The sequence below is a fragment of the Aphelocoma coerulescens genome, chromosome 6 (assembly GCF_041296385.1).
Source record: "Aphelocoma coerulescens isolate FSJ_1873_10779 chromosome 6, UR_Acoe_1.0, whole genome shotgun sequence".
In the NCBI taxonomy this organism is placed as follows: Eukaryota; Metazoa; Chordata; class Aves; order Passeriformes; family Corvidae; genus Aphelocoma; species Aphelocoma coerulescens.
Window position 1 is genome coordinate 23,020,200 of NC_091020.1, and position 26,566 is coordinate 23,046,765.

Here is a 26,566-nt window from a genome sequence, read left to right on the forward strand (position 1 = left end):
TTCTCCTTTCCCAGAGCAATTCTTCACTTTGCCCCAATGCTGTCTGCACAAGCTCTGGCCGTGACCCACTGCTTATTCCCACCAGCCCACTCCTGTGTCTCTGTCCTGCAGGCTTGTGTGGCAGAGCCCGGGCTGGCCCTGCAGCTCCCATGCAGGTCCTGTTATTTCTGCATGGCCTCAAGGTACTTTGTCCAGTTTGCTGGCCCCAGGAAGCTGCGCCCATGTACTGGAGAGGGACTGCCGAGAATTTCTGTGTGGGCAGTGGAGGAGAGCCCCAGGGCAGAGCACAAAGCACTGCATGGGCTGTGGGTCTGGCAGCAGGGTGGTCTAATTGGGCAGCATTGTGGGGCTGTGTGTCCCAGTCCTCCCATTGTGGGCAGCACCTCTGGTGGGTCCAGAAATGGAGGAGGACTGTTTTGCCCACCATGTGGCATCCCGGTCAAGTGACAGAGTTGTGCCCAATTCCCTCTGTGTGGCACCAGGTGCAATTTTGCCCCTCTCCTCATGCAGAGCCATCGGGGCCAACCCCCTGTACTGCAGCTGCAACCTGCGCTGGCTCTCCAGCTGGGTCAAGACGGGCTACAAGGAGCCAGGCATTGCCCGGTGCGCTGGGCCCCCCGACATGGAAGGAAAGCTGCTGCTCACCACCCCTGCCAAGAAATTTGAGTGCCAAGGTGAGAGGTGCCCACGCTGTCTATCCACGCCTTCCCCTGGGCACCCAGCAGAGCAATGCTTTGTGAGTCTGGGTGGCTCCAGGACTTCATCTGTTGAGCTGCCTTGTGGAGGAGGGGGAGCAGGATGCTTCCATCCTCTTACCTGCCTGGTGGCACATCCCTGGTGACTGAGCAAACTGGTGGCTGTCCCACTGCCTGGTGCACAGCCCCTTGGCAGGACAGGCTCTGCTCCCAGCAACAGCTGAGGCTTTGCCCCCACATCAGTGCCCACAAAAGGACATGTCCCCATCACTCCTCATATTGACGGTCATCTCCGTGCCTCCTGTCCCACAGGCCCACCCGCCCTGAGCGTCCAGGCCAAGTGCAACCCCTGCCTCTCCAGCCCCTGCCAGAACCAGGGCACCTGCCACAATGACCCCCTTGGCTCCTACCGCTGCGCCTGTCCCAGTGGCTACAAGGTACCCTGGTCCCTACAAGGTACCCTGATCCCAGGGGTCCCCAGCGCCTGGGGACATGTCCCTGCAGAGGGCAGGGGAGCAGAGCAGGGCCTCTGCCATGCCCCTGGGGCTTGCTGTCTGTGGGGCCACCTACCCTCCCTGTGTGCCACAGCATCCTGCTGAGAGGGATGGGGAGAGCTGGGTGGGTGCTGTGGCACCCTCCTTGCTCCCACTTTTCCATCCTTCCCCAGGGCAGGGACTGCGAGATGGCACTCAGTGGCTGCTCCTCCAACCCCTGCGCCAACGGGGGAACCTGCCAGCCTCAGGAGGGGGAAGGAGCTGGGTTCAGGTGAGTGCTGGACAGGAATCCATGAAAGGTGGATGTTTGGGCTGTAGCAAGGGACCCTGGCATCCCATGAAGAGAAGTTCTGATACTTCTTTCGCCTCCTGCATGCTCCCTTGGGCATATAGCTGGGACATTGCACTCACATGGGAGCTCCAGCTCATGTTGTTTGACTCCACCTCCCCATGCCCCCAGCCCAAAAGGCTCCTAGGCTGAGGTCAGTGGGGGAGAGGAGGGTACCAGCACCACAGGAGGACAGGGAGGTAGAGGGATTTGGGACTGGGACTGGGACTGGTTGCTGTGGTCCTGGAGTCACTGCTGCTCCCTGCTGGGCTCCCTTGTCCTCACAAAACCCTCACTGCCCTGAATGCTTTAGGCCACTCTGGGTATCAGGCTGCAATTAAGAGCTGGAGTAGTTGGCAGGCTGGGGTGAGGAGGTAGGCTGTGCAGCCCCTCTCCGAGCTGACAGCCCTCTCAGCCTGCTGTCGTGGCAACACAGCATCCTCGGGCACCACCCCTGTGCCCATCGTTTGACAGGAGGACACCAAACCCAGCTCTTGGTGTGCATGTGTGCTCTGTGCCAAGGTCCTGTGCTAATAATTTTGGGGGAGCCACCCCAAAATGTTCCATTCTGTTTTCCTCCTTGACACTGCCCCGACCCTGTGGCAGGTGCCTGTGCCCAGTGGGCTTTGAGGGCCCAAGCTGCCACACCACCAGCGACCCCTGCAAGGAGCACAGCTGCGAGAATGGGGGCTCCTGTGTGCCCAGTGCCACCAACTACACCTGCCTTTGTCCTGCCCACTACACAGGTACCTGGAATGGGGCCTAACCATCCCCAAATCTCACAGACCTGGCACCGGAATGTGCCCAGTGCTTCTACCTACCCATGAGGGCTGAATAGCTCCTCTGTCTGCTGTCTCAATGCCCATTGTCATGGCCTCTGGGCTTAGCTGTCTTGAGTTTGGGTACACGCAGCTGAACCCCACATCCTGGGATGCCCTCAGTTGCCTGGCTCAGGTGGGAGCTGCCTCCAGGGGAGCAGAGCCCTGTGCCCATGGGGTGCAAGCTGTGGGCTTGGCAGCTCCCTGCCTTAAGCTGAGTCCCCCAGGGATTCCTTCTGCCTCAGGGGGACTGGGGCTGCTCCTCTGGTCCTGGAGCTGCTGGGCACCCCTTCTTCTGCCTTGCAGGGGAATTCTGTGAACAGCCTCCCAATTTCTGCTCAGCCGAGCTCAACCCCTGCCAACATGACTCCACCTGCATCTCCACCAGCCAGGGGCCCAGGTGAGCCCCCTCCTTTCCAAACCCGCTTTTTCTGGCTGGCTGGGGGTGGGGTAGATTTGCTTTTTGGGGACTGCAGTGAGGGGCATGGAGAAGGAGGTGACAGGAGGAGGAGCAGGCACTCACTGGTGCAGGGGGGAAGGAGGGGGCAGCCTCGAGCCCCCTGCCTACCCCAGGTGTGAGTGTGCACCCGGCTACGTGGGGAGCAACTGCAGTGAGGACTTCGATGACTGCCAGGACCACCGGTGCCAGAACAATGCCCGCTGCCTGGATGAGGTGAACGGCTACTCCTGCCTCTGCACCGAGGGCTACAGGTACCACCAGGAAGACGTGGGACACCTGGGGTAGTGGGGATGGTTATGTGTTGCTGTGCAGAAGGGAGAAGTCCTGGCTACCAAGTCCGTCCACCCATCCACCCATCCACCCATCCACCCATCCACCCATCCACCCATCCACCCATCCATCCTCAGTGTGAGGGGAAGGAGTGAGGCTGGGAGTGTGTGTCTCTAGGGGTGGAGGCTGGGGAGAGCCAGCATCACTGGGGAGGGACCCCAGGGCACAGCTCAGCATCCAGGCATCCCTCTGATGCCAGTGTCTGGAGAGCCTCCCCAGGGACCCCAAATCAGGGGGATGCTGTCAGAGCCCTTTGGGGCAGTGGGCAGGGTGTAGGGCGCTTTCCCAGCCCCCAGCCCAGCAGCACCCTTGGCCCCACAGTGGCCAGCTCTGCGAGATGCCACCCCACACCGCTGGCCACCCTGGCCTCTGTGAGCGAGCTGAGTGCCAGAACGGGGCCCCATGTGTGGAGCGGGGTGCCCGCGCCCTTTGCCAGTGTCTGCCTGGTTTCGGCGGCCCCAAATGTGAGAAGCTGCTGAGCGTCAACTTTGTGGACCGTGACACGTACCTGCAGTTCACTGACCTTCAAGACTGGCCCCGGGCCAATATCACCCTTCAGGTGAGGGCTAGGGGGGCGTGGGGGCATCAAGGGATGGCATTGCGGGTCTGCCCCAGGGATGTGGGCTCCCACCTCTCTCTCTGGCAGGTCTCCACGGCTGAAGGCAATGGCATCCTGCTGTACAACGGTGACAGTGACCACATGGCTGTGGAGCTGTACCAGGGCCATGTGAGGGTGAGCTATGACCCTGGCACCCACCCCAGCTCGGCCATCTACAGGTACCTGGCACCCCTCCTCTGCTCACTGGGGACCTCCACCCCCGTTGCTTTGGCCTGGGGGCATCCCTGGTGACCCAGCCATCCCCGCCAGTGCTGAGACCATCAACGACGGGCAGTTCCATACCGTGGAGCTGGTGACCTTCGACCAGATGGTGAACCTGTCCATTGATGGTGGCAGCCCCATGACCATGGACAACTCGGGCAAGCACTACACGCTGAACAGTGAGGCTCCCCTCTACGTGGGAGGTAGGACATGGACCGGGTGATGGAGGGCATGGGGGGCATCCAGGTGCACTGATGGTCCTGCTCTCCCCAGGAATGCCTGTGGATGTCAACTCGGCTGCCTTCCGCCTCTGGCAGCTCCTCAATGGCACCAGCTTCCATGGATGCATCCGCAACCTCTACATCAACAACGAGCTGCAGGACTTCACCAAGACGCGGATGACGCCGGGGGTGGTGCCGGGCTGCGAGCCCTGCCGCAAGCTCTACTGCCTGCACGGCATCTGCCAGCCCTCGGGCACCCAGGGCCCCGTCTGCCACTGCGAGCCTGGCTGGGATGGGCCCCACTGCGACCAGCCCCGCGGCGGTCCCTGCCAGGGGCACAAGTGAGTGCCCTCACCCCCACTGTCTGCCCTACCTGCCCCTCCCACTGGCTGCCCACCCTGCCCCCTGGCTGGTTCCTGGTGCTGTGTCGTGTCAGTCCCGTGCCATCACAGTGGTGCTGTGCCACAGCAGTGCCCTACCATGCCACTAGCACTGAGATGTGCCAGGCTGTTCTGTGCTGGTGGTGCCATGCCAGAGCCACACCTGTGCTGTGCCATGATGGCTGTACTGTACCAGGTGGTGCTGTACCAGTCCCAGTGCAGTACTGCGCTGGTGCTGAGCCATGCTGTGCTCAGTGCTGGTGGGCTGTGCGTGCTGGTGCCACACCAGCAGGTCCTGACAGCACCGTGTGCCCACAGGTGTGTGCACGGGCTGTGCCTGCCCCTCGACGCCCTCTCCTACAGCTGCCAGTGCCACGAGGGCTACCAGGGTGCGCTCTGCAACCAGCCTGCCGAACCACCCGACCCCTGCCGCCACCAGCCCTGTGTCCATGGCCACTGCCACCTCACCCCAGGTGGCCAGCCCACCTGCGAGTGCCACGATGGCTACACTGGAGCCCTCTGTGACCAAGGTAGGTTAAGTGCTGAGGAGGTGGGTGTCCAGGGAGGGCAGCCCTATGCCACAACACCAGGCTGACCATTGCTGTCCCACTGTCCCACAGAGCCAGAGTGCCGCGGGGAGCCGGTGCGGGACTACCACCAGGTGCAGCGGGGCTACGCCATCTGCCAGACGACGCGGCCGGTGGCCTGGGTGGAATGCCGGGGGACCTGTGGTGGCCCTGACGCCAGCTGCTGCACTGGGCTGCGGCTCCGGCGCAGGAAATATGCCTTCGAGTGCAGCAATGGTGCAACCTTCGTGGAGGAGGTGGAGAAGCCCAGCAAGTGTGGCTGCAGCCAGTGTCTGTGAGCAGCCACCGGCCCTGCAGAGCCGGGGGGCTGGCAGGGAGACCCCCCCGAGCCAAGGACCTCACTTTGCCCTGCGGGCATGATGCTGCTCTCTGGGTGTTCCGAACTGCAGCTGCATCTGAGGAGCCCAGCAGAGGGTAGAGCTGGTGCATCTAGAAGGTTGGGAAGGAAACAGAAAAAAAGAAAAAGAAAAAAAAAAAAAGGAAAAAAACCCCACAAACAAAGCAAATGTGTAGATAGAGAATTTTTTTAAGAACTGCAGCTACACAGATGTGTGGATATGGAGTGGGAACCCTGCCCAGCTGCCCCATCCTCTCCCTGTGGCACTCTGCCTCCCAGCCAGTGCAGCCCCACAGCCACGGAGGGCAATGCCTGCATCCCCAGCGACTCCCCTCCCTGGCATCCCTGTCCCTTGCATCAGCCCAGCAATCTGAGGGCTTTTTCAACACCTGGGACTGGAGGAGGGGGGCCTGACATGGCAGAGCCTTGTGAGCTATGGCAAGCCGTGGCTTACAGTGGGCTGCGTGGTGCAGCCAGCATCCTGCAGTCCTGGTGAGCCCAGACCTGGTTTCCCGTCCTCTCCTCCAGCAGCCCTGGTCTCTCTCCCTGCAGGTTGCTGGAGCCCAAAGTACCCCAGATAATGTCACCAGCTCTGTGGCCACAGCCTGACCCTCTGGTGATGCCCCCAGTCTGTGCATGCTGGCTGGGCTCTGCAGTGCACAGGCACGCATGGGTCCAGCCCACTGTGGTCACATCAGGGCCACGCTGGTGGAGCAGGACCAGGGCAGTGCCAGGCACACTGTGTGGGGGACAGGCAGCAAGGCACAGATGTCCCTGAGGGTTCCAGTGCCAACTTGCCCTGTGCCATGGGGGCCAGCACTGTGCCATTCATGTGGAGAGGGCCCCAAATACCCCTGGCTCAGCCAGCTGGCTCTGCTCAGAGGTGGGAGCTGTGTGAGGGCAGCACAGGAATCCCTTTTTCCAGGCTCTGTCCTAGGGGAGCAGGCCTGCAGCTGGGCAAAGGTACCCCATGTCCCACTGACCCAGCCAGCAGGAGCAAGAGCCTGCTGGGACAGCTGGGGTGCAGGTTTGCCATGCCCGTCACTGGGCCTCAGTCTTGTGCGTGCCAAGTTGAAGAGGCTGAAGATGTCCAAACCTGCAAGCCTGGAGCCAACACCACTGCCGGGGCAGGACCCACCAGCTCATGGACTGAAGTGCCCATACCCAGCATGTCTCCAAAGCCCACAGTGCCAGGGCATGTGCTGGGCTGGTGTGGGAGCAGGGGAACATGGGGAGCTCGTGCCGGGGTACAGCATGCACCCAACATCCACAGCAGCATCACCTCTACAACTGTGGGGGCCAAGGATAGTGGGTGCCCAACCTGGGACACTGCAGATGGCTGGACAGTGAAACACCACATCAGCCTGGTGGACAGACTCATCCCAGAGCTGCAGTCCTGGGTCTCTCTATCACACTGCTCCAGCACTTCGGCTTCAGGTCTGCACTGCCAGCTGTGGCCAGGCTCCAGGCATCTCCACTGGATACCCCCAGCTCTGCAGGTGCTGTCACCATCCCTGCTCACCACTGGCATCCAGGGCGTTTCCGCCACCACGGGGATGTGTTTCTGCCACAAATGCCCTCTCCATGGGAGCTCCTCTGCCACACAGAGGAGCTGGGATGCGTCTCATTTTGCCTGTGGCCCGCCCAGGGCTTGGTTGTGTTGTGTTTCTGTTCTTGCTGTACGCTAACCGCTAAAGTATCTCTTTATACAGAATACTTACAGATTCTAATATATATTTGTATTTCATTTTGTTATAGTATTTTTATATGTTTGGGGTCAACAAATGATGTTTTCTTTTTGTTTACAGATGCTACTGGGCAGGAAAATGACGGTGGCTTTGTTTGGCCCGTGGGGTTTGTGTGTGTCACTATTGAAGACGCTGGTTTGTACTAGGCTGGCGAGGGAGGCGCTGGGCATCCTTCCGCTGGCAGAGGCTGTATTGTTTTAGGAGATGTTTGGTATTGTCTATGTTGTCTTCCATGTGAACATGACATTTATTCATTCAGAGGCTTGGCCTCTTCTTTCCTGGTGGGGAGAAGGGGGAAGCTGATGCTTGGGAGCTGCTGAGTGTGTGAGGAGGTGGCACAGAATGGAAAGAGTTGGTCCTGCCTTGGGGGATGATTTCCTACTCCTGGAGCAGCCCATGCCACCACTTCTGGCCAAAATGTTGCCCCCATGGTGCAGGGACAAGCAGCTGGGGTTGTCCATGCAATGCCTTGCAAAAGCCATCACTGCCGGGGTCTTGCAGGTGGGAAGCTGAAGGGCCAGCGCCTGCTGTGGGGATGGAATGGCTCCAGGGGAAACTGGGCACTTGTAGCTCTCTGGGGAAGGGAAGAAGGGGTCTGGGCAGCAGTCCCCAGGAGCACCAAGACGTTGCACTGTTGGTGCCACAAACACAAGTCTGCCACAGCTCAGGGACTGGTGTGGGAGCACTGAAACCCTGCACAGGCATTTATACCCCTCTCCATAGGGAGGGTGTGACAACTGGAGAGTGCCAGCCTGCTGTGCCCCACCTCATGCACTCACTCACCTTCACTCTTCCCCACTTATCACACCAAACAAACATTGATATCAAAGAAACGTTTAATAAGCTGCAATAAAATACGGACCTTTAGAAAGCTCATAGGGTGAATATTGACAGTGAGGAAGAAAAGAAAGCAAGGTGGTGGGAATCCTTGAGGAGTTCAGATTTGAGTCAGGGACTTTTTACCTGGAACAAGAACACAACTTTTTCCATAGGCTAGGATGAAATAAAAGACAGGAGCACAGAGTTCACAAAATGTCAACATTTAGAGAATCAATACATATTCAAAGTTCAAATGACCCAGCTCTTATAGCTATACATATTGATTTAAAGCAACTTAATATAATTTTATTTTCTTTTTTTTTATATATACACTCAAAGGTTCATCAGGTGAGGTATGTAAACATTATCTAATGGAAACTCCTCTCCACATTTCCAACCAAGAATTCACAGCAGACAGTTCATTTTCCCAACTTGTGGCGCAGTACTTCCCACTCCCTACACCAACTGGGAATGCCGTCCCAAGCCACGGCTCTCCCAGGTGCAGTCACCGGCCCTCACTTCCCACTGCTGGTCTGTACAGTTCACATTGCTTGGGCTCAAACATACAGTACCGGACAGGAGGAATTTCAGCTCAGTGTCTAAAATTCATATAGAAACAAACAGAGAAACAAAACTCTCCCAGGGAAGCAGACACAGATGAAGGAAAAACATTTGCCATCAGGATGGAGATAATATTTAAACATTTTGCATCTTAAGAAAAAAATTACTGTGTTGTTTCCTTTTTTCTTGTTTGTTTGTTTTTTTGTTTTTCTTTTTTTACACACCTGTTCCAAGGGTGAAGGAAGTGTGGGACTGGCGAAGGGTCCTGCAGGGCTGGGACCCAGCAGCACCCCTCACTCCATCCTCCAAAGTCAGAGACCCATCATCATAAAAGCAGCCCTGATCCTGCTGATGCTGCCCTACACAGACAGGTGGGCTGGAAGGTCAGAGCCAGCCACACTTCCAGGCAAAAAGGGGTTAACAAAGAAAAAAATAATCTAAACCCACTTAAGAAAAAATTACCAAATGACCTCAAACCTCCTGGAAGGAGAATTAAAATTGCAGAATGACAAGCAAATGAGCAAATGACCTTCTGGAGCCAGCCCTGGGACTGTAGCAGTGACAGCAGTGTGCTCCCTTGGGTCACCTGTACCCACAAAGGCAGTAATTCACTAGTGGGAGTTTGCTACCAGCAGCTACCTACCCTACCCCCATGGTTTGGGGGAGGGTTCCTTGGGGGAAACAGCATCCCCCACTTTCTGCATCCCTGGGGACACTTCCTTGAGCACCTCCAGGTCAAGAGAGGCCCCCATGCCATGCTGGACTGAGCGCCTGCTGGGAGCAGAGTTATTCCCACCTGGCCCTGAGCCCCGAGAGCCCCTGCCATCAAAGCAGACATTATTACTACAAATCTTATTGCTTGCAGTGTCCCCTGTCCTGGGGAACAGCCATCCTGGCCAGCCATGGGAGCTCACAGCCTCCCTGGGGACTGTGGCCATCGACCAGGTCTGACACCATCAAAACGAGATGAAGAGAGTTAATGCTTCAGCTTTGATGTGACATAAAACCAAGCTGAACACCACCACCACCCACCCATCCCACCCCCTCCCATCCCCCACGCAGTCGCCAGCCCTTTGGTTGCGGCACGCTGGGCAATACAGCCCCACCGCACACCAGTCAGAACGAGAACCTGTGGAAAGCCCATGAAATAAATATTTTAAAAACCTATTTACAATATTAGATCTGTGAGCATGAAGTGAGAGAAAAATGATTTTTCCTGCCCCCAAAAAGCTTAAAAAGTAGGTTAGCATCCTGCTGCCTAGCACAACACTATCTTACATGGCACCTACACATAATATATATTCACATTTCATTTTAAAATTAGGTACTCTTACAAACAGACTTAGAAAACATTGGCTAGCAACACAGCCCGTGGGACCGCCTGGCCTCCAGACCCATGTCACAAATGCTGGCCGGCTGCATCCCAGCTCCTTCGGCTGCCCCAAAGCTGCCAACGTGCCCTGAATCAAAAGCGCCAGCTGCCCTCTGCTGCCCTTTGGGGAAAAGGTGGAAGTGCTCGTGAGAGAGAGGGCTTGTCCGCGGGGAGGGGAGCAGGGAGGATGGGGACTGTGATTTCTGCTAAGCCTAGGGGTGAGCTTAATACAACAAGAACTCCTGAGAACATCTTAGAACAGATGGATTCATTTCACAACCACCAAGCTAAAGGATGGGCCAAATGGATGCTACGACACACGGGGGGAACGCACGCAACATGGGGACATCATAGCCTTGTGGTTTGCTCAAAAAACCTACTGCTACAAGAAAAGCTGCAGTGGCATTCCCTGTCAAGGAGGAGCCTATCCCCATCTTGCTCCTGGGCTGTCCAGGCAAACAGCCCAAGGACGCAGACCCAAGTACACCTTGGCTAGGGCTCAGCCCTCCGCCCCCGGCATGACTGCTGATGGTGGAAAGGTGAGAGCCCAACCTGGATGGCCACCCGCACCTCCATGCTGCCCCAGGCACTACCTGTGCCCATGGAAGGCTGGGAATCACAGCTTTCTCAGTCACCTTCAACTGGGAATGCAGCTGTCAGGCTAAAAGTATATGAGCTGGAGAGAAAAAAGTGTCCATCAGCAAGTCTTAAAAACAGGGCACCAGTATATCTGACTGCATTTCTATTTCCTGGGAGGTTACTAGGAGCTAGCAGAGCTTTTCCAGAGGTGCCACAGAGCAGCTGGGACACGGGCTGGGCTGCAGCCTTGCTCATCTGCACACCAGCAAAAAGTGGTGGGGGCAGCCAGCCAGCCTGCTCAGCCCAGCCCTGCATGGCTCCCCCAGCACAGATGCAGAGAGCAGCGGGAACAATTTCATCCTGCTCTCCCAGCTGATGGACCTTGATCAGCAGTGCAGCAGAAAGTTTGTCAGAAGCATCAGCGCCAACTGGTCAGCTCTTCAGAGAAGGTTTGCTGCAAATCCATCTCCCTGACTTGCTGGCAGGTGACTACAGAAACCCCACTGCACAGAGCAAACACCAGCAAACAGGACCTTGCCAGGGATGAGCAAGTGATGAATATAAATATGTGCATGCCTTGGGTACATATCACACACCCTGTCAGTGGGAAAACCCATTCCAGGGCTGGCCTTGCTAAACAAGATCCTAACAGCTACAGGTAGAAGGAGCCAGCCCGGGCTCAAACTGCTCTTGCTACAGCACCAACATAAGTTTTGACTCTGAGCTTGGCAAACGCAGCTCCTCCCAGAGGTTGATTAAGATGGACGGATCCTGAATACATGAAGTGTGAAGACCCACAGCAGCCGATGACAAGGAGAGAGAGAAAAAGGTAACCATGCAAATGAGAGAGTGAGGCTGGCAGCAGAGGGAGAGTGAGGACATCTGTGGAGGTGCACAGCTGCTCCTTGTTCGTGGACCAGGGTGCATGATGGAGACTAGTTTCAATAGGATGAGAAAGTAGCCAGCAAGAAAAGCCGAAGTAACAGAAAGAGGTCTGCTTTGTGGGGATGTAGCACTTGAAATCCAGAGCTCAAGAAGCAGAGCAGGGAGCTCTGGGGTGGCCCAGGGGAAGAGGAGCACAATGAGACTGTGGATCTGAGGATGGCACTGTGGTAGTGCCAGTGGGCAACTCTGCGCCTGTAGCACATGGAAACACACTCCATGTCCATGTGGAATAAGGTAATAAATCATGTTGCTTATTTTCTTCCATTGATTAAGCTCATCTGCAGCTCCCTGTGCATCCCTTGTATGGTGTAAGAGCTGCATTCATTGGTAGCAGATGGCTCTAAAGCAGGGGCTGTGCCTCAGCGGCACACGTCACCACTGCCTGTCAGGGGCACTGCCGGGAAGCTCAGTGTTCTGATCCCACCACTGCCTAAGCCAAGCAGTGCACACCCAACTGGGACAGATGCCCAGAAGCTGCTCCACTCCAGTACCAATGTGACACCTGCCGTCCCCCAACCTTGCCATGCTCGAACCAATCGGTGCTGGTGAAGCACCAGGAAGGCACCCGGGAGGCTGGAGCAGCAGCACCCCATCTAGAAAGACTCTTTCCACTTGCTTTCTATAGGGTTTTATCCTAATGGGATTCCTGCTCCCAGAAGCACAGAAGGCAGGGAGCAGGACAGCCTGCATTTACCATTTAACAGCAGCTTAAAAAAAGAGAGAGAAGGGAGAAGAGAGGGGGAAAGCCTCAAGGAACACTTGGTGCATGGTGACTGGTGCAGGCGCTTCAGGAGTGATGGTGAAGGATGGGGAGAGGGGATTTGCTGCAGGGGAATGGTGTGAGGAGCAAAGGTAAGAGGCGTGCTCACACACACACCTGGCCCAGAGGAAGGAGAAGAAATCTGGGCCCATGTGGCTGGGCCAGAGGCTAGAGAAGGACCGTAAGTAGGGATGGAGAAGCAAGAGGGAAAGACAACCTGCAAAAGAGGTACAGATCAGTCACTTAACTGCCATCAGTGCCCTCCTGCCTTACACCTCTCCTGAAACACTTTTAAATCTTTTCTGATGGAATGTTTGACATATTTAATGCATGCAGTAAAAATTAAAGTAATAGATAACTTCATATTAATCTGTACAGGGACTGACAGGCTAGATTTAATCACTTCCTAGCTGTTCAGCTGTTCAACTTACTCTAGCACAATTCGAAGGAAAGGTAAAGGATTTCTTTTTTTTTTAAATCAGCCATTTCACAGTAACAGAAAAATGTACTGCAGCACTGTGTGTGTCAATGCTTGGGAAAGGGAATACCTGCAAGAGAGCCAGAGGTGCTCTGTGAAGGGCGTGCAAATCAAGCACCTGGTTTCATCCTCTGTACTGAAGGGGTACAATGAAAGATTTAAACACAATTATCTGCCTTTCACCTCCAGCCCCCAGGCTTTGAGATCTGGGGTTCAGTGCCAACCATGAAAAGCAATTCCCTTTGCAGCCAATCCCTTTCCAGCCTCTGCTCCCAGGGCCAGCATCTCTTGAATTCATGGGCTGCACTAGAGCCTTGCTCTCATCAGGGACAAGCAGCTGAGCAAGGACCAACAAGGTGGCTGTTAAAGGTCTGGCAGCCTCAGGGCCCACACAGTGCCCTGCTAGGCACTGCTGCTTTATGTGTGGAAAGAGGCTGGCATTGGGATTCCTGCAAATGGACTCTGTGCAGCAATGTGAAAGTGAGGCCATGGGGATGCAATGGCTGAGCAGGGGCGTTTCCCTAGCAGAGATCACAGCACTCCCCAGCTGCTGGTCATCTCTGCCCAGCAGAACCAGCACAGCCATCCACTCTGTGCACTTCTAACAGGTTTTTCTCAGAGAAGACAGGCACTATGACCCTGTTCTGTGACACAAACAAGGACAAACCTCCCACACCTTGCTAGTAAAAGGGTGAAATGAAAATTATGGTAAAAAATAAATGCAAGCCAGTCCCTTATTCCAACCCTATTTCAACTGCAGATCCTGGCTTAAGAGAGCACTAGGCAAGACGTGCACAAAAGCACAAGGTGAGGGCCAGAGTTCCCTTCCTGCAGAGCACCAACATCAGGAGCTCGAGCCCTTAAAAAAGGGAGAGATTCAACCTTCAGTGAAGCGCTGCAAAAAAGCTTTGCCATCAGAGACCACAGAAATCACCATGAGGGCAGGGAAATAGGAGAAGGAAGTCCATCCAAAAGCAGAGCATGGCAAGACTGGTTCATCCCTGAAGCCAGCAAGAAAAAAGACAGATACAGCCCAGCACGCCCAGCCGGCAGCAGTGGATGTGGCAGCCTGGTACCTGGAGCCCCCACGGCATCTCCTCAGCCTGAGCAGGCCCTCCCCACCCACGGGCTGTGCAGTGGGGAGCAGGCAGCCATCAGCAGTACACACACTAGTAGCTACTTCACATTCTCATGCAGGTAACAGTCTGGGACACCAGCAGCTGCTACCAGCAAACCGACAAAGGACAGACTCGCCTTCCTCTCCCTCAGTGATGGGAAATGATTTTGGTTTTGCTTTAAATGCCACTAAGAAGACAGACAGAAGGAGGACTCTGAAAGAAAGGGAAATGTTTGTGTGCACCCAAAGGCTGACAAAAGCTACTTCATGTGCACGAAGGTGGTTTTCTTTCTGCTACAGTACAAGTGCTTGTGCCTCAAGTATAAAACGCAAGCCTCCAAATCACACAGACGAGCTTCTAATTTTTATTTTTAAAGTGATAAATAAGGCACTGTACTTTTAACAAAAACTGCCTGGTTCCAAGTTTAAAAGAACCCAAGGAACATTCGAACTGCAGAAACTTCTTTCTGAACAGCAGAGCCAGACAGACCAACCTCTTCTCTGTCCAAGACACATCTGCTGATGCCTAAAATCATGGACGTTATCCTTTAACTGCGGATTTTTAAAGGCTTGCTACAGCTTATAAAAGCAGCTTTAGTTAATGCATGGTAAAGGGTTACTACTATACATCAGTTTTGTACATGGCTACCGGTTCTTCGCTATTTCGGGTCCAATCGTGATCGTTTGCTGTGCGAACAGTCCACTTTTGCCCTCAGCTTCCTCTTACCCTGAGACACATTGTTCTCCTGCATCTTCTTCATGGACCTTGTCAGGGTCTTCCCACTGCTGTGCTTCTTGTTGGCCATCTTCTGTGACCGTGTGGAGGACTCCCCCAGGGGCTTCTGCTTGGGGCACTTGGATAGCTCCTCGTGACTGGGAGGCAGCACAGCCCGTCTGCTCGTGTTCTCCTTGCCCTTCCTTACGGGGAGTCGCATCTTCTCCAGCTGCTTTTTCGGGACTTTCTTCTCTTTCAAAGACATTTTTCTGGCCAGTTTATTGCTCCGCTCCATGGCAGCCTGCTTTCGGGTGGCGGGAGCTTTTGCACTGACCTCTGAATGCTTTATTTTACTAGCCTTCTTGGCAGGCAGCTTGTCCTTGGTGGAGGAGCTGGATCGCTCCTGGGTGCTTCTGCTCTCCTTCAGCATCTTCTTCTTCTTGCTGAGCTGGAGGTCAACTTTGGGCAAGGAGTCCTCTTGGGACCTGCTCTTCCCCTTCCGCCCCTTCCCCGTCCCATCCACTGAGGGAGATTTAGCAGGAAAGGCAGCTGCTTTGATCTGCAAGGCCAACTTTGGAGACATCAGGGGGTTGATGCACACACTCTTCCGGCTCTGCTTGTTCTCCAGGGACAGATGGTCCCCTGGGCCATCACTCCGCTTCTCTGTCTTCACCATGCGCTGCTGGGCTCGCAGCTTGCCCCGAAGATTGGAGTACTTGCGCAGGATCCTGGTGCTGGCCTGTGTGGGCAAGCTGAGGGCAGGCTGGATGGTTTTGTCTTCGCTCAGCTCCTTGGTGCTGGCATCAGTGGGAGAAGTCTGGTTGGGAGTGGTGGCTTCTTCAGCCTCTGCTTTATCAGCATTCTCACGAATTTTGGCCCAAAGCTTTTGGTTCTTCAGATTATTCCGAGCTGGGGTAGTGGCAGCGAACTTCTTGAGATGTTTTTTCAAACGTTCAGCTTGTAGTGAGCTGGGGTAGAGACTAGAGGAAGAATATTTCTGCATGGGGACTTTCATGGGGGGAATCTCCCCTGGGAGACGGGTGTTGAGTTTCTTCACAATCACTAGAGACCTGGTTTCAGTTGTCTCCAGAAACCACTGGCATATGTCAGACAGCTTAAAAGCCTTCATAAACAGCATCTGCACAGGAGAAAGCTTCTGCACGTCCAGTGAGCCCCTGCTTTTCCGTGTTCTTTTCTTGCTTTTCCAAATCTCTTTCAGTTTGTCGGCTTTGTTCTTAACCTTGGGGGTTGGCTGGACCTCCTTCTCCAGCTGAATCCAGCCCTTCTGGATTTTCATGTACTGAGTGTTGAACTCAGCAATGAGCTCCTGGTTCTCCTCTTCAGCACACCACTCCATGAACTTTGGTTTGCTGTCAGCCATGTCTATGTCCTCCAGTGCTGGGCAGTCATCATTCCCTGAACTGTGTTCTTCCCTCAGTTTGGGGATTGCTTGCATAGACTCCTTCCCTGGTGTGCTCTTTTTTGCACTGTCTACAGGTGCGGGTGCATGTCGTAAGTTATAAAACTGCAGAGCAACCTTTTTATGCTTTGCAGTTTTTGCTGGAAGATGCTTGCTTCCACCTCTGGTGCTGGCACATGGAGGCAGATCAGTCACCAGCTCACAGTTCACTGACTTGCCCAGATCCCTGGCACTGCCAGAGCTCTCCTCGTCCTTTGCACTGGCATTGACTGGTTTCACATCCACTTGCACAGCATCATTTGCAGGAACACTGTTCTCTGGAGGGAGGAGAATGTTTTTCTTCTCAGAATCAGCCTGGATGCTGATTTCCAGCATCTCACCCGGTTGACTTTGGCTGCTGTTAGCAGAGGAGTCATCTTTAGAGTAATTTTCTCCCTCTGCAGCAGTCTCTTTTGCTAAGATGCTTTTATAGGTTTGTCTGGTAGTGACACCATTCTCCTCACCTGGCTGCTGCTCAGCGATGCTCTCTGGAGCCTGGCCAATGCCTGGCCCCTCACTGGTTTTGAGCAGCACATTGGGGAAGCAGTCATTTGGGAAGTGCATAGATGCTGCCTCATCCAGCTGCACTTCTCTCTTGAACCGCTTAGCGCCAGGGCTCTTGGAGAATTTGATCTGAAGGCAAGGAAGCTGCACAGAGCTGGAAGAACCAGAGTCCTCAGCACTGCCCTCGGCAGGTGACTGGGATTGTTGGCTTCGGAGACACCGGTCCGATGCCACTAGTGCTCTCCTGCCTTTCTTTCGCTTCTTGTCTAGACTGTCTTTGGAAGGGACAGAGTCTGAGCTGTTGGGGTCGGGTGGCATTTCCCCTTCAGTGGGCTCTTTTTCATCTGCTGTGCTGTTATTCTGCATTGCCTCCAATTCCAAGATTTTGGGGAGGGGTGTGCTGACGAGCACAGCATCCTCTTGCTCAAGAGGGCCATCACCCACCATGACTGATGATTCGGCTTCTGGTTTAGCATCGATGCTTTTGTTCACATCCCCGCACTGCAAGGCAGCAGAGGGCATCAGGGGGCTCTCCCCATCCATGGTGGCAGGGAGCTCATCAGGAGCCTGCGAGCCTGGAGAGCATGGGGAGGGCTCTGCCAGACACTGCCCACAGAGCTCAGCAACCCCTGAGCTTGGAAGCAGGGCAGGATCCCTGGCACCATCACAGGGCAGAGGTGTTGTGTCTGTAGTGGCAGAGAGCTGTGAGGAGGACTTTGGCTCTGGGCTGGCAGGGAGGTCTGGAACAGTTTGTATGTCAGAGCCTGGACAACCTTCCTCCTCACTGTGTGCTTTTGAGACTGAAAAGGCAGCAATATCAGCAGCCTGCCTGCTGCCATCTCCAGAGGAGCCCAGGCTACTGCCCGCCTCCCAGGTGACAGTGCCTCCTGCTGTCATCCCCCCTCCTTCAGCAGGAGGGGAGCCAGGGGGCAGTGAGCTGGCTAAGCTGTCCTCTTTCTCGGGGCTGGGTGGAGCAGAGAGGGAGAAGAATGGCATGGCCACAGCAGCTTCCCTCGACCGAAGTGCTCGGGTATCCCGGAGCTGCATGGAGCCCAGCTCAGCTCTCTCTTTCATTTCTCGGCTGGTTGGTGCCACTTTAGCCAGGAGCCTCAGGGAAACCCTCTTCTCACCCTCCCGTCCTGCCCCTGCAGACCCCTCCACCGACAGCACCAGGGGTGGCTTCGCACTTACGAGGGTCTCTGTTCGCAGTGCCGGGCTGCTCACCCTCTCCTCCGCCCGGGAGCTCTTAACCAGCGTGCGGACAGTGGGGAGCTCGCAGCACTCCCCGTTGAAGTAATACCCCCGCGTGCTCTTCCTCGCCGTCCTGCGGGACGGCACCAGCCGCTGGGTCTCGAAATGGCACTCGGTGATGGGCTGGCTGATGTACACCACGTCACACTGGTTGTCGTAGTCATTGATCCTCAACCCCGATGTCTTCTTGCTCTTCCGAGAGGACCTGAGGGAGGCTGTCTTGGCGCGGGGGTGCCCACTGGGGGTCCGGTGAGCAGCTGGCGTGGCGCCAGTGGGCAGCCAGCCCTCTTTGGACTTGTCGAGCGTGCCCTTGTCGGCTGGATGCAGGTGGCAGCCTGCCTTGCCCTTGGCCATGGCATGCAGGTGGTTTTCTTGCTTTGGTCTCACATCTTGTTCTTTTGCGTCTAAGTCCTGGTGCAAAGATGCTTTCGAGCTGCATTGCAAAGTGTTCTCTTTGTCGGCTCTGCGAGGGGGGGTCACTGCAAAGCCAGGATCCCAGGACTCCTCCGGCAGAGCCCTGAAAGAGCTCTTTTGGGACCCCAGACAGCTGTCTAAGCTGTCCTCGCTGCCATTCACATTTGCCACTTTGACTGAGATATAACCTTCCATGAGAGTCTTACCTGCTAGCTGCTCTTTATTATCCTCACACTTCCTGATACCAGCTTCTTGTTCATGTCCAGCAGCTTGCTGCCCTTCCAGGGTCTTTGCGGCATGATGGAAATTCAAAGAGGAAGAGTTCAACGTGCTGAGGTATTCTTGGGTGGGGCTATCCTTTGGACTAGCAGAGCGAAGCCTGGTGATGGGGAGCTCGCAGAAGTCCCTTCTCAAAGCAGGACTGGAGTTCTCTGCTCTGTCCAGAGACTTCAGTTCCACTGGCTGCTTCAGGGCTTGTCCTGTAACATATAGGGGGCCATCAGACCCTGACTGTCCTGGGTCCAATGTAGAAGGGAGCTTTGATTCAGTACAAGTAGCACCCTTATCCTGATTTTCAGTGCTTCGCTGGCTACAACCAGAGCCACAAGTAGAGGCCTCCATGCTCTCAGATTCAGACAACTGCTGGCTGTCAGAGTCTGGTTGTACTTCAGTGTATATGTCGTTCAGCACACGGATGAACTGCTTCTGGTGGTGTGTACACAGTCTGACCATAAATTTTTCCAGTGGAGACTTCGGCTGATTGTTAGAGTCTATTGCTATTGTCTCTGCTGCATCCTCACTAGAGAGACAAAGAGAGAAGCAGTCAGTAACATGTCCCAGGGAATATCAGTTTATGCTGCAAAACCAGAATAACCCTTTTCCTCCCAGTCAGGCACACCACTTGCCTGACCTCCAGGTGAAATCAAGCAGCCTGTTTTCCTGGGGCTGGCAGGTGTCCCTTCAGTCCCAACATGCACACTTACATGTGCACGCTGGTGGCAGGACACAGACTGCACTTTTGTTTGTCTGCCACTGCCAGAGTGCCCATAATTACACTTCTGCCTAGGACATCCCAGTGTGTAGGCACCATGTCACGTGTTCAAAGCAAACCTAAAAAGAATCAGGCTTAGTATTTGCATGGCACCTGGTGTAGAAGGCCCAGCATTTCTAGGATGGCTGCACACCTCTGCTCCCTCACTCTGCACTGCCAGGCTGGGTGGGAGCAGAGCAGCATCTCAGCTGAGCAGCCAGATGCCAGGAATCTTCAGCTACTCGAAGTCTTCAAATTCTCCTTACACCTCAGTGGAGAAGATGGGTCTGGGGCCAAACTGAGCAGATCTGAGCCTCCTCTGTAATCAGCACAGAAATTCTGGTGAGCTTCCAGCTTGCAGGACATGCAGGCAGCAATGCACCCTGTGCAGTGTTGTGTCATTTGCACTGACCTTTGATTAGCTGCCATTTAATAAAGTGTTCCTGCAGCTGATGGGCTGTCAGCACACAGCGGTTGTACAGAAAGGTGGGCTTCTACAGCACAGGGTCACTGCCACTAGCTAGCGCTCAAACCCAGGCCATTATCAGTTACCTGCTTGGCAGAGGCAATTAATTAGGACTTACTGGTGGAGAGGTTAAGGGATAATTACCCAGTGTTTGCATGAACTCATCATGAGTGCCATGCCAGGTGCTGTTATCGACACCGTATCTGTTCCCAACGACAGCACATGCGATTCCCACCCAGTCCTGACCACGCCAAGAGGGCCCCACTCCTTGGCACCCACACTGCCTGACACAGGATTTTTACCAATAACATAGGGTTGCTTTGCAGCAACACTTGCACTTTGCACCTCCTGGCCTTGTACTGGAGGAGTGAAAGTCCTTTCTTCCCCTACAGCCTTTCTCTGCCTGCCCCCCCCCTGCCAGCATCAGACACTGACCTCGCTCACTCAGCTGGGTCAAGGGGGACAACGCTTATCAAAGGGTTCAGGGCCAGGGTGGGGAAAAGCAGCTTCATCTGGAGTGGGTTTTCCCTCTCCATACTGGCACAGGGCTCAACAGGTGGATGAGGAGGAAGAGCTCCAGCTTGGAGGAGCCATCAGCACAGAAATGGAGAAGGGAAAGCCAGTGGCTGGAGCCAGCCATGCTCAGTGGCATCAGACATGCCAGAGCCAGCCCTGGGCAGCCCTCACCTGCTCCTTACTTACTGCTTGCTGGCTGCTTTCTTTGAACTGACAGACACTGGGCAGGCACCTCCAGTGACCTGATTCCCTGGGCTGGTGGGCAGGGAGAGACACCTGGGGCCATTGCAGGCTCACGGCTGACCAGGTCTCCTCTTTGCCCAGAAATGCCAGGCTGCAGCCAAGCCTGCCCTGAGCAGCTGCTACCCAGCCCTTTGCTTTCCATTTCGCCCAGGCATAATGTGTTTTACACGTAATGAGGCTTTGCCTCTCAAGCCCACCCTCTCAGTTTCCTTAGAGGCTTCTTAGGCAGGGTTTTCCTAAAACCACCTGAAAAGGCTGAGCAAGCTCAGCTTGCCGAATGTGTGCCGGCACCTCCAGAACATGCTCCCGGGGTTAGCAATAAACAACGTACCTTGAGACGGCTTTACTACACCCAGGTGAGAAAAACGCCCGCCAGCAACCGTCTCAACTGGTCCTACCTGGCGCTGCGATGGCTTTCAATTTGCAACGCCTGGGATTAGTTTAAATAAAAATACCCAGGTACAACCTGGCCCCTCTCCAGAGCCCTGCATGGGAAGGGTTATGTCAGCCAGGATCTCTTACATGGCCCAGCTCCTCCCCTCGCTCTGCTGAATAACAAAAGGGGATAAAAAACCTTTCAACCCCCTGGGCTTGGAGCAGGGGGCTTTTCGAAGAGGCAGAGCTCAGCGTAATTTTTTTTCCACCTTTGCAAAGAGGGCGGTGACTCCCCTTACCTACTTACAAGCCCAGCTCTGAAGAGCAGCAGCCATATTCCCCAGGGAAGACTGAATTTATAACAACAGCAGCAGAGTTGGGGCCTTGCCCTGGCGTCCCCACTGCCATGCTCCCTGGGCAGCTGTGGGAAGGGGTTATGGTGGTAAAACATCCAACTCACTCCTTGTTGGGGCACCCTCAGGTGCTACACTCTATGGTTGTGAAGGAAGAATCCATGGCATAGGTGAAGTGGTTGCCCAGGTGGGTGGCAAGAAAGGAAAGGCTGGGTGACGTCTGGTGAGGAAGAGGTTGCAAGCCTGGTCTGGCAGAAGGGACCAAAGTGGCTGGGCATTGTCCTTTCTTGCCTTGCAGCCATGATGCCAAACACAGCCAGCTGCAGGTCACGCCTGCTTTGCACGGGCGTGTGGGACTGGAAAAGGCTCATGTCCAGCTCGTATGGCAGAAAGGACCTGGGCTCCCTGATCCTGAAGGTTCCAGTGGCATTTCTGCCTTGTCTTTCACCTAGTTTCTTCCTCTGAAGTGTGACTGAGGCCTTTGTGCTCATTGTCACCTTATTTGCCCTACTGTATTCCAAGGAGACAATCAGAGATACACAGAGCTTGTCAAGCTGTAAATTTAAAAAACAGAGATAAATATTCTTCCTGCTCGATAAAGGAAATAAATCCATTCAGTTTTGACGTCCTTTCTACTTAGAAGACCCATCTCTCACACAGTGACACAGTTCAGTTGGCACATTGGATTCAGGGTCCTCTGGTGTCACGCCACTTCAGCTGAAAGATAGGTGGCCACTTCTCACCTTGAGCTCATCTGCTTCTTCCCCAGTTCATCCCTGTTAGGGCACTGCAGGCAGCATCGCCTTTTTCTGGGTGTCTAAGGATAACCTTGGGGCAGAGCTTTCCCTGCCACCTGCTCAGGCTCAGGCTCTGAGCATGGCTGGGTTTCAGCTCTGTCCTTCCTCTCCCTGTGCCTCCAAGGGTGCTGAGCTGCAGCCTGTGCCTCTCCATCCCCAGATCTCCCAGACACAGTTCTGTGCTCCCTGGGGCCTGCTAATCTGTGAGCCTTGGTACCTATCCAGCATTTCCCACTATTTGTGTCTGTTCTGGCTATCACTATTAAATAAAACATGCCCATGGGCATTCTCTTGCGAGGCAACCGATGGACGCAGGATTGCCCACACGCTCCCTACTCAAGGCAGTTTTGGAGAAGAGCTTGTTTCCAGCTCATATATAAGAGTAGGCTTACATCCAGTGCCCCACATTTTCAGGCAGAGTTGCTTATGGACAGTACAAACTGTTGCAGAGAAACTGGTTTTTTTAATGTGGCTTATCAGAATAGAGGAGAGGTGAGCTGACTGCAGAGCTGAAGTGTTTTCCCGGGGAAAGGTGCCGGGTGCAAACAAATTCCTCAGCCCAGCAAAAGCACAGCGGGAGCTGAAGACTGACTGGTAAACACAGAGGATGGGAGTTGGGAACATGGTTTTAAACAGGAGGAAAAATTATTCTCAGGAGGCAGCCAGTCCTGCCTCTGAACAGGCAGGCAGACAGAGTCCTGCCTTTTGGGAGACACAGGCCAGTCCCACAGAAGCTGCTGGGCTGGAGAGACCAGAGAGGGTGCCCAGGACTGCCCATCTCACCTACAGCCTTCTATTTGGTGCCTGTATTCACTCCTTCCCATAGGGCTTGGCCCAGGGTTCTCTTAGGTTTGGGTGTGCCTGAGGAATGAGCCATCTCTCCCAAGGGCTGGAAAAGCCACGAGCCTAAAGGAGATTCACCACCAGTGAGAGGCAATTATCTGGGGACCCTCTATGCCTCTAGCCAAGCTGGAAGTGCAGTCACAAACCTGTATGGAGTCCCCAGAAGGATTCACTGCAATGGGAGAGACAGCCCACCTGAGAGTGAGCTTTCCTGCAGAGACTGGGGGATGGCAGCTGCCCTTTCTGCCCGCCAGCCTCAAATGCTGCCTACACAAGGCTGTGGCTGCCAGATCTCCTCTGTTCCTGTGCCCCAACACCCTCCTCCCAGCCCCACTGCACACATTGCCCTGGGCCAGCAGAAGACAACCCCACTGTCCCAAGTGAATCTTATCACCAGAGCCTCTCATTACCTCCCAGCCCTTCTACATTTCCCAGGGCAGCCCTGTTCTCTTCCCCTTTCCTGCCTGCCACAGAAGGTGTCAGAGGCATCAAGGGGCAGGAGCTGTCAGAGGCACAAGCGGAGCTGTTGCTATGCAACCCTGGCGGTGCAGCAATTAATGCTGGGGAAAACGTGCTGTGCTCTGAAGCTATTTGCATAGCTGCGTGCTGCAATACATTTGTTTGCATTGTGCCTCTACTGTTTAGTGGAGTTTGAAGTCAACCCTCCCCCAGCTCTTGCTGGAGGGGACCTGGGGCTTCCAACAAAGGCCACACGGTTGGGGATGAAGGGGCTGGGGGAAGGCAGAGGTTTGTCAGTCTGTAACACCTATAGACTGCATAGATAGAGGATTTACAGTATGGGGAGGAAGGGCCAAGTTATCTCTGTTTCCCCTTACACAGCCTGAGGAGCTTTTCCCAGCTCCTGCAGTGACCCCAGCCCACTGGTGGGGTTGTCATATCTCTTTCGTCCTGTTGTACCAAGGTGATACTGTGCTTGCCCTGCTTGTGAATGCCATAAAAAAAGAGTTTTGGGGGCAGCCAGCCTGCCTCTGGCTCTAGAGTGTATTTGGGGGGGGGGCAGCAAAAGGGGAAGAAAGAAAGGCAGAAAGAAATCAGCTGGTTCATACCAACCTACCTGGGAAGCCGGTCTCCGAAAACCTGTCAATTGCCAACTGCAATCTTCTGGTTTGCCCACCCCAAGTTTCTCACTATTGAACATGAAGCCTGTACCCTTTTTGGGTTTCTTTTTTTAGCCCTTGAACATTGGTTTGATTGATTATAAGTTTACAGGTATGTTTTGTACCTCAGAGGCACAAGAAGCAGCAGCAGAACAAAAGTTCAAGGCTAAGTGTTTCTGTTCCTTTCAGACCACTCTAAGCACCAGGATTATAGTTCTGTAAAAGAAACAAAACATAGCTATAAACTTATAAAATCCAATTCAGTATTTTTACAGGGATGACCCTTCCCCTCCCTCTCCTGCTGCCACACAGCTGACTCTGCGCCAGTCAGCAGAGAGCTGCCTTGCACCACCCAAAACCAGAGGTACCACTTGAGTACCCCACCAAGCTGGAAGGGTGTTTTGGAAACCTGACTAAAAGCAGAGATTTGAGAAACGTGGATGACTAAGGAGAAAGACTAACTGGCGAGCAGTGCCCTCCATCAGCTGACCTCAAAGTACTGACCATGCCCACTGTGAGCCCAAGGTCTGAGGCAGCGTCTCACTGCCCTTGGGTGGCACCTCCAGCCCTGCTGGTTTCAACCATTTAATTTATTTTTCAGGGTGAGTGGAAATGCTGTTTTGAGGAGTTGCAAAGGAAGAGCAGCCTCTTAAAAGGAACTTGCTCACTGCTGGCAGTCAGGTGAGCTGACCCCAGCCCCAGGGGTGCAGTGAATCCTGCGTGCTGAGCGTGCGCTTGGAAGCGGCTGTGCTATGGGTTCCCAAGGATGGGCTTGCTTTGCCTGTGCTGCAGGGCTGCATGCAGAGGTCTCACCCAGCAGAAGGGGGAAATGGGTTCTCTGCCAGTCCCAGTTCAGCTTGCTGGAATGGCCGTGCAAAAGCAAACACGCTGGGAAAGGCACGGAACCATCTGACCGTGCTCAAACCCATCTCCACTCACAGCTGCAGCACAGACCTCGTGCCTTGAGAGGTGCAGGGCGCGCATCCTTCTGCTGGCAGAATGGATGTGGCGATCTCTTGCAGGGGTTGGGCAAATCAGCCGTGGGCATGAATAGTGTAAGCCACTGAAGCAAGATTTGCTGGAGCTCATCTTTCAAAGCCCCAATTCAAGGCTGACACTGGATGCACCAGTTTAAATGCCTGCATTTCAATCCTCAGAAATATGCCTGGCACCTAACACTCCCCACACAGATGAATGAGTCCCTTCACACCTCTGTGGGTGCTACAGTAATTCTCTCTCACTGCACTGAAAAAAAATAGAAAAGCAGTATGCAAAGAGCTGCGGCTCCACATAACAGCTAGGAAAGAGAAAAAGCACTTTCCTTCTCTAAATTAAAAGCTGAAGTTGTTCAAAGCACAGCCAAAATAACTATGGAAATATTTCTGCCAGGTTCTCAAGGCCCCTGAATTTACTCCGTCCTTGGTGACGCACATGGGGATGGACTGAGCTTGTATTTCAATGGAAAAGCAGGAAGAAATAAGTTATAGATGGGTTTTGTTTGGCTGGGATTTTTTGTCAGCAGCATGTATTCATCAACGTATCCAGGTTGTACAATCAGCCAACTGACTGGACAAATAACAGACATCCATTATAGATTTTAACCCTTCAGAGCAGTGTCTTTTATTTATTTATTTTTTAAACTAGTTAAACATTAAAAATCCCTTCTCCCCACCTGTAACCAAATAGAAATCAAACAAAGTTAGTTTTACATTAAAAGAAAACCAATAGCAGCCTCAAATAAGTTTTGCTTTTTTATATTCCTGTAGTAACTTCCTCGACTCCCACCTTGCCCAAAACCCAACTGTATTCTATAGTAGTTTATCATCACTGTGATACTTCTGATACAATATTTAATGACTAATTAAAAATTTTACAACTGAGCTATTGCTTTAAAACCAAGGGAAATTTATCACATCAGAAATACTATTCTACACACCAACTTTCAAACCCTTTCCAGAATTGTCCCTGCTAATTTTTCTAATTATCAAGATCATTTGGGATCTTCCCTTTAAGGAAAAAAAAAATTACCATGACTATTTCTTTCTGAGGCGGTACCCAGAATCTTCCCTGAGCTAGGTGCTCCAAAAGGAGAGATAGCACCAGAAGACCAGAATAGATAGAAAAACAGACAGCACCAGAAGACAGATAACAAAAGCATGCAGGGCAAAAAAAAAAAAAAAAGTTCTTACAATGATTTTCACAGCTTTGCATGTTTTAAAAAAAGCAGCACCCAGTTAAGAGAAGGGAGAACGAACCACAGGGTAGGGAGGGATGCCCTGAGTATCTTCAATAGTCCCAGGTATGAGTTGGGAAGGCATACTGCCTCTGGACCCGAGGTGAGGCAGGTGTACGGCCTCTCCCCTGCTCTGAGTCCATCGCTGTCAGTTCCTATCTGTCCTGCAGCACATTGGGGACAAAGCCCTCCTGAATCTTCAGACATGCAACACAGGTCAGCTGGAGTCAGTGCAACTGTACAGGTTCAACAAACTCCCACTGAAGGTGCAGTAAATGAGGGCTTGTGAGAAGAATAGGCTGTGCTGCGAGAAATCCCACCTTCCTCTCCTAAGCTGAACATACACTGAAAAGTGGAAGAAAACCCAAATGCCTTGGACACCCTCCCCTAAGACTTTTCT

At 53.8% G+C, this 26,566-nt stretch overlaps 2 protein-coding genes across 3 annotated transcripts in view; one reads left to right on the plus strand and one right to left on the minus strand.

Annotated features, from left to right (window-relative positions):
• Positions 1–7,470, plus strand: part of SLIT1 (slit guidance ligand 1) — a 61,356-nt gene extending 53,886 nt beyond the window's left edge. For both annotated transcript variants that reach the window (XM_069019851.1, XM_069019852.1), the window contains 12 exons: positions 511–674; positions 1,008–1,132; positions 1,363–1,460; positions 2,124–2,263; positions 2,642–2,735; positions 2,909–3,046; positions 3,447–3,684; positions 3,772–3,902; positions 3,994–4,148; positions 4,219–4,507; positions 4,865–5,076; positions 5,167–7,470. In XM_069019851.1, the coding sequence (XP_068875952.1) occupies positions 511–674; positions 1,008–1,132; positions 1,363–1,460; positions 2,124–2,263; positions 2,642–2,735; positions 2,909–3,046; positions 3,447–3,684; positions 3,772–3,902; positions 3,994–4,148; positions 4,219–4,507; positions 4,865–5,076; positions 5,167–5,411 (2,029 nt within the window). In that variant the 3' untranslated portion in view covers positions 5,412–7,470. The remainder of the gene's footprint in view (positions 1–510; positions 675–1,007; positions 1,133–1,362; positions 1,461–2,123; positions 2,264–2,641; positions 2,736–2,908; positions 3,047–3,446; positions 3,685–3,771; positions 3,903–3,993; positions 4,149–4,218; positions 4,508–4,864; positions 5,077–5,166) is intronic.
• A 7,027-nt stretch (positions 7,471–14,497) lies between these two features.
• LOC138112557 (treacle protein-like) lies at positions 14,498–24,120 on the minus strand. Its single transcript, XM_069019853.1, has 2 exons — positions 24,059–24,120; positions 14,498–18,991 (listed from the first exon to the last, which is right to left on the minus strand). The coding sequence occupies exon 2, from the start codon at positions 18,922–18,924 to the stop codon at positions 14,509–14,511; it is 4,416 nt and encodes a 1,471-aa protein (XP_068875954.1). The 5' UTR covers positions 18,925–18,991; positions 24,059–24,120; the 3' UTR covers positions 14,498–14,508.
• Between the last annotated feature and the right edge of the window lie 2,446 nt (positions 24,121–26,566).